The following is a 7,085-nucleotide window of genomic DNA, read 5'->3' as shown; positions in this document are numbered from 1 at the left end:
TCATCAGTGAGGAGCCGCTGTCAAACATTTATTTTGGAGGATGACGTAGTTTTAATTGAACAAACGAAACTTGCCCGCGATCATATCCAAGAAATCCACATTTCGAGCCAAAATGTCCTCATGCTTACTTTGAGGTTAAGGGACGCTAAAAATAAAATGCTGAACAAGAACGGTTGATAGAACATTTGAAAAAGGACGACGATGCGTCGAAACTCGTGTTCAAATTCTTCAAAGAGGATGGGCTCTGATTTCTCCGTCAAAGAACTATGCGAGGGTCATCTTGGAGCAAAGGACCACTTCAAAAGGCCCTTTGTATTCGATTTTCATGTGGAGTGACTGTTAATGAAGCTCTACAAGATTTGGGTTATCCCCTACCAGCCATCAGAACCCTTCACAAGCGGACGGAAAACAATGCCTTTGAAAGTGGAATCCTTTTCGAAGTTCTTGAGATGCTGAGAATTAAAGTGCAAACAATGAATGAGAAGAAAAAGCTATGTGGCCTGAAAATGGACGAAATGTCCTTGAAACCTTCCTTTGACTACGATTTGAAAAGTGACTCATTCTTGGTAGATGTGACTCTTCCAAATCATTCAGGATTTGGTTTTTCAAGAATGTGGCATCTCCACCAGATGGAAGCAGACGGTTGATTATTTTTATACATCTGTTTCGGTCAACGGCGCTGAAATTGGTCCTGTTTTGAAGAAAGAAGAAAATTATTCTTCAGTACCATGACGTCGGCTTGGAAATAGTCAATGTAACGGCGGACATGGGTAATGCAGACTTAGCTTGCCTCAAGTGACATGGAGTTAAGTACGGTAGAAATTCTTCTTTGAAGTTAATGTCCCTCTTCCATATGACCAAGAAAAAGAGTTGCATTTCATGGTTGATCCGCCTCATGAGTTAACGAATATTCGTGAGCTCTTTTGCGGAGACAAGACAAAAAAGAATGCACCGCAAGATATCGTACTCCCTGACTGTTTTGTTCAAGTGAAAGACTTAACGTCAAAGACAGCAAGCTTGCAACACATTGAATTACTGATGGAGGAGCAATAAAACCGTGGATTGAAACTTGCCCCAAACCTATAAGAAACGAATGTGTTTCCGACGAATTTTGAAACTATGAGCGTCAGTGGAGCCAGAACCTTAATTTCAAAGTCAGCGTCTGATGGTCTTGTATGTATGTCTTGTTCGAGAGGAAGGATATGACCCAAGCCTTTTGTCTACAGTATTTTTTTGGGATTGGTTTTTCACCGGCTTTTCTAACCGTTACAGGGAATGTAATCCCCAGTACTATTAAAATGAAAGGTTATTATTCGTCTATTCATCAACTTTTAATCTTTACACGATGTTTGGTCTACCAACGAATTTGAGTTGGCAGACCGAACTAGTCTGCCAACTCAATGTAGGGTTGATCTGCAGCTCTATTTGAGAAATTGATAAAAAAAAAACCTCGTGCAACTTTCCTGTCCAATATGAGATTTCGCAAACTTGAATACAATGTGACAAAATTACATTCCAGTTTCTATTTTCAAAGCTTATGGACATCTACTTATCAACTCGTTCTGTATCTTTCCCTTGCTCCTTGGATTTTTCTTTCTCTCCTTTCTTCCACTAAGTATAAGTCACTCATCCTTAGAAAAAGCAATAAAAATGTAACCACTTCCACTTCCCAGCCTCCTGTCCAGTTTCTCGTGGACAAAAGCTTTTGCTTATCCTGAACCTGGGGAATATTTGCTCAAGAACATTCTTACAAAAGGTTGCTTTTGTTGGTTCTGGAAGGAATCAATCATTCAATCTAGAGCCCTCTAATTCAATCGGTCAATATTCTTGTGTTTAAAAATCAATTGCTCTCGGGCTCCAAATGGAAACTATCTCATCAGACCCAACTTGTATGCTCCGGTAAGCAAAGTCGACATTCGTGTTCAGTTTTCCTCGAACTGGTTTCTGGCGTACCTATCCAAGACCGGATTTCTCTTTCCCAAACGAAATGAACGAAATAAAGGGCCAAATAGCCTTATTCGGGCTCATCGTTAAATGCCCTGGGATTTGATATCGCCCACAAGTCCTTGGGGATTGGCCGATAACATGGAATCAAGCAAATACAAGTACCTATTCTGTTGTTATAGTTGGCACCATAAACCGTCCGAGTGTTGTTATTTCGGGTTATTTTCAGGCATTGAAAGAATACAAGAAAGAAAGATAGAACATCGCTCCCTACAAGATGGGGTTTGCATAGATTTCTAGACACTGGTTGTCGGGCGAGCGATTACTCGGTTGGCTATACAGTACAATAAACCGGTTTGATACAGCCCAATTCACAAATTGAATGAGCTAGCGCATCACCCACTAGCTTTGCAAGTTTTTGTTAAGGTGCAATGTAATTGCTCATAACTTTTAACACGGACGTTAGATTGACCTCAAAGTGGACAATGCTTCGACAAAATCGACAACTCGTGAAAGAGGAAATGCATTTGATTGACTGGGAAGAGAATAAATTACTCAATTCTTACTCTTTCCTTTAAAGTAAATATATTGGAATGTTTGACGATTTTGGTACTAGAAATCTGACTTAAACTGATCGTTCAACACCTTGAGGATCGTCGCTGATCGAGGTAATAAGTTTTCTGGCCCCTCAAATTCATTTTGAAATCGAGCTAGTCCGCCAACATTTGGTCGAAATGGACAAGTTGCAACCTGCCTGTCAAGATTTCGAAGAGATTGTAGCGTCCTCTACAGATGGACCCGGATCTTTAGGAGTTCTGTAAACCCCATCGCTTTTGGGCCCCACTCTACACATTAAAACAAGTAGGTTTCTAAGAAAGAATGCAATGGATCAAAACGCTTCAAGTAGGGTCCATATTTTCCACAAAGGGAGCCACTTAAAAAAATGAAAATCGAACCTGTGTCACATGACTAACAAGCAATCATGTCATGCAGAAGTTATGTTTGAAATGAGAACGATCGAAAGTGGTATAACAATGACGACAAATTGTACTTGCAAGTAATAGTTTGGGTTTTGCATTTTTTTGGTTTGTTTGGGATGCTTAGGTGAGAGAGGTGAGACCCCTTGCCCGGCCAGCGAAGCCAGCCATCACATCGTCCATTTCCCAATTCTCTGAGGCAAATTCAAGTCCAGTCTCAGTTTTTGGTTTTCCGTCTTTGGGTGTGGTTAGCGTCTAAAATTTTACTGTGGAGAAGGGTCAAGGGAGAATCGAACCGGGGTCTCTCTCACTCGAGAAAACCGCACTTACCGCTACACCACGTCTCCTTCGACTTGGCATTACAGGTCAAGCCTTGAAGATTGACACTAGTGAAGCAAGCCAAATTCAGTTCTATTCTACCATTAACTGTCACTTTTGCCATTTCCTATCACCTTTGAGCAATAAGTGGCAGAAATTGGCAGATAAGTCGTCTAAGTTCATTTTCACCATCTCTTGGATATACTGATTTTACTCGACATTGTGTTGAATTTGGCCTTTTGAACGAGCCAGTTTGCAACAAAAACAAACTTTGAACTATAGATGTCGGAATTGTCTGAAGCTAACGACGACTCCAAATTGAAATTGTCCTTCTAAAAGAGGAACATCGAGAACAAATCAAGTCATCGAAACGCATCAGTTATCCTAAACCAATATCCATGCTGCGTATTTGGTTTCCACGCTTAACTGGAATGTCTATTTATTTGGGGACGGACATTCTTTGACAAACTTGTTGAATATTTTGAGCCTAGCCTCGGGCGATTGGTAATGAAGTAGAAGGTGGTGGCACGTAATGTCTTCCAACTTCTTCTTTCCCGGCGAAAATTGAGAGTGTGCCACTCGAGGGAAGCCACAGGCCTCGGCACAAAATCCCGTGATGAAAACGTCGTTTATGTGCAGAAAAGGTAGGCTCATGGCCTGCCTGACGAGACATGGTACGGTAGCCCTTGGCATTAAGTACCCGGAACCACTCAAGTGGGGTGGGGTGGTGGTTCCATTATACATGTAGCTGGGACAGACCGACGGTTTGACAAACTGGTCCGTGGAGTTGACCGGGGGCCTGAGCACCGGACCTGAAATTAAATAAGAGAAACATCCGTTAGTCTATAAGACGTGGGACAGAATTCGCCAACACATATTCAATAGTTTGGACCAGTGAAGTTCCCAAATGGGAAACCCCGGCTCCTTCCGGGGGTCACTTGTAGTGCTTGGCTATGATCAAGTTTTATGTTTATGTGACCGCTTAGGTTTTGATGAATGTTTTCTTGATGAGCAGGCGTATGAGCTGGCGTGCAGGCTACAATCTTTTTTCCCAGATACCAAAGGCAATTTTAACAAATATTGACCAACGTTATTTCTAATTTTTAAGGGCAGAGATTTTCTGTCTCATTCAAACATATTTCATCATACATTCATTAGTATTCAAAGTTGTTACAGTAAGTTACGCACTTAGGCAATTGACCAGCTTGCTCACCATGGAAGAACAACCTTTGTGTTCGATTGTGGTGAGTAACTAATATTACGGATTGATACTAGTACACTATAAAAAGTATCCAAATCTCAAATACAAAGACGAAATATAACCTTTGATTTTTTATAGTGCTGGGAATTATATTCCCTGCAGCGGATAGAAAAGCCCGGGAAAAATACAAACCCCCCAAAAAGGCGCAAACCCATCTACGTACCAATGTGACACATTTCACCGCAATTTCCCGGAATGCTCTAGACACATCAAATGCTTACATTGCCTAGACCTGCTATACAAATAGGTCAAGTAAAGTGAAGGAAATTGATGAAAAAATGGTTGCTGGGCACCCTGATTTGGGGCATTTTTTGGAGTGAGCAAGCACTACGACACTTTGGGAAATAGTTCTACATGGGAGTAGTAGTGATGAGTTTCGAACCGGAAAGTCAGCTATTTAGCTTGAAGAGCCTTTGCTAGGGTTTCCAATTTTCACAAAAAAGGGGTAGAGAAATGAAAACCCGAGATTAGGAACGAATTTTAAATCAGCCCTGGCTCCGCGACCTAGAAAGGCAGGATCACGTTATCACGTTTTGCTTCTCATATAAGCGGTTTAGATTTTGCTTGTGTACCCTCTTTATAGCTGTGTACCCTCTTTATAGCTAAGGAGGTGGTATTTCGGTTTGAAAGACATCACTACATGGGAGCGTATCCTTGGACTGGTCAGATTGACCAGAACACGCATTGAACTCGCACGCATGTTGCGTTCTTGATTGGCGGTCGACAATCCCCCAACGGATCAAAACTGTCTTATTTTGTCATGTTGAAGCAAGGAGCAAAACTGATTCTTACCCCCATAGCGAAAGCCCGTGATGAAATTGTCCACTGCCGTCGCCAAAAGCCTATGTGAGATCAAGTAGTACAAACGGTCCAGGTTCAAGTAGGCATCATCATCCATAACCATGGTCACTTCTGGATTGAGCCCCAGGTGATGATCGTTGACGTATCTGAGGAGAGACACGGCCTTAATCGTCCGATTGGCATAAGAGTCGACTCCACGGACCATCACCAGATCACAATGCACCTGGATCTCAGCCCTCAATCGGTTTATCGTCAAAGGGTTGGACGGCTCTCCGGTAAAGAACAGAACTTTGACATCCGGATGGTCATTTTGGAAAAGGCCCCACGTCTCTCGGGTGGTGTCGCGGGTCTCGAAGCGATCGGAAACGGACTTGACGCCCACGAGGAGCTTCACCCCCCTCAAGTCCTGCTCTTGACAGTGGTCCACCACGTAGTCCTTGGCCATGATCTGGCTCATATCCCGCGATTTGCCGGGAGGCCAGCCTTCAACGATTGGACCTCGATAGATCAAGGGGTCACTGCCCACCAAAGCCCATTCGGGTTTGAGCAGGCTATGTGTCCCATCACTCACGGGTTAGACGGATATTTGGATATCCGTCCAAGAGGATTGATATTCTGGTTTGAATGACGTGTTGGATTTGACCACCATCGTCAAGGGCATGTACATGATCATTGCCAGCACGAAGAGAGCTAGTAACGTGCGCGACCGGTTCATTTTGTCTGGATAATGATCTGAAAGGGATAAGTGGGATTTCAGTTGCTTCAGTTTTTTTTCAGTTTTTTTCAGAGCTGCCCATTTGTTGGCCGTATGCCGTTTCCGTATGCCTTTTCCGTTTGCCTTTATCGCTCTCCTGCTTTGTCAAAATTAGATTCAAGGTTGCTCCAAGGTCCTGCTGTCGCCAGGTTTGGAACCCGTGTTATCGCAACAAAAAACAAATCCGTACTGGTTTAACGCCCACTATACATGAACATGTTTCAGGAATGCATTTGAGAGCGATCCCAAATTCAAATGGATCAGACAAGTTCCTTTGTCTGTTGATTTTTACTCTGGGCTTTTTCTTCAAATCCTTCTTCAAGCCATCATGACTGAGGCAGAATGTGTCAGTTGGCCATGATTTGGCTATTGGCCCACATAAGAGAAACTCATGACTAGGTGCTTACCTTAAAAAGTGCGAAATCTCAAATAGAAATCATTTTCTATGAAGACCACATCCACTCATTGTTGATCAACTGATCATTCATTTTGCGGCTGAACAGTTAAGGATCCCTGATTCAGTATTCACTTTATTTGCGCCCAACACTTGGTCAGTTTTGCGGTAAAGATTAAAAAACGCGACCTCTGTCAGGTTTGAAGCCTCCTTATCGAGTAAAATTCGTCTACAAATTCGAGAGGAAGATTGCTGTCCTCTGACGCCATAGATGTGGAATTATAAAGCCCTATAGTCAAACAGTCTGGACAAGTTTTCTCCCGCCAAAAACAATGCCTTTTGTTGAGCATGAGTTATTGAATTATTTGATCACATTGCACTCCTCGTGAAGGCAAATTTCAGGACACACCGTTTGACCGCCTGGTTTCTCGTATTTACCTCTCACACATCTATGATTGAGGCCTCTCCAAAAACCAAAATCCTCACAATTCCGGTTCCCTCACAGTTCGTCAAGCAATGCGTTCAGCTCAAAGTCAAAGCAGAAAGGATTGGGTTTAAATCTCAAAGGACCCGAATCAAAGACACGATAAGACCATCGAAAATAGACCAAAGGAAAGGTGCATTACTCGCTTTGCA

At 42.7% G+C, this 7,085-nt stretch overlaps 1 protein-coding gene across 1 annotated transcript; it reads right to left on the bottom strand.

Moving 5' to 3' along the window:
• Window positions 1–3,660: 3,660 nt before the first annotated feature.
• Window positions 3,661–6,701, bottom strand: LOC131882024 (beta-1,3-galactosyltransferase 1-like). Its single transcript, XM_059229042.1, has 3 exons — window positions 6,463–6,701; window positions 5,293–6,033; window positions 3,661–4,051 (listed from the first exon to the last, which is right to left on the bottom strand). Exons 2-3 carry the CDS (start codon window positions 5,756–5,758, stop codon window positions 3,675–3,677), a joined length of 843 nt encoding a protein of 280 aa, XP_059085025.1. The 5' UTR covers window positions 5,759–6,033; window positions 6,463–6,701; the 3' UTR covers window positions 3,661–3,674.
• Window positions 6,702–7,085: the final 384 nt, after the last annotated feature.

This window comes from Tigriopus californicus, chromosome 6, assembly GCF_007210705.1.
Source record: "Tigriopus californicus strain San Diego chromosome 6, Tcal_SD_v2.1, whole genome shotgun sequence".
Classification (NCBI taxonomy): Eukaryota; Metazoa; Arthropoda; class Copepoda; order Harpacticoida; family Harpacticidae; genus Tigriopus; species Tigriopus californicus.
This window is presented reverse-complemented; position numbering and strand designations above follow the sequence as displayed.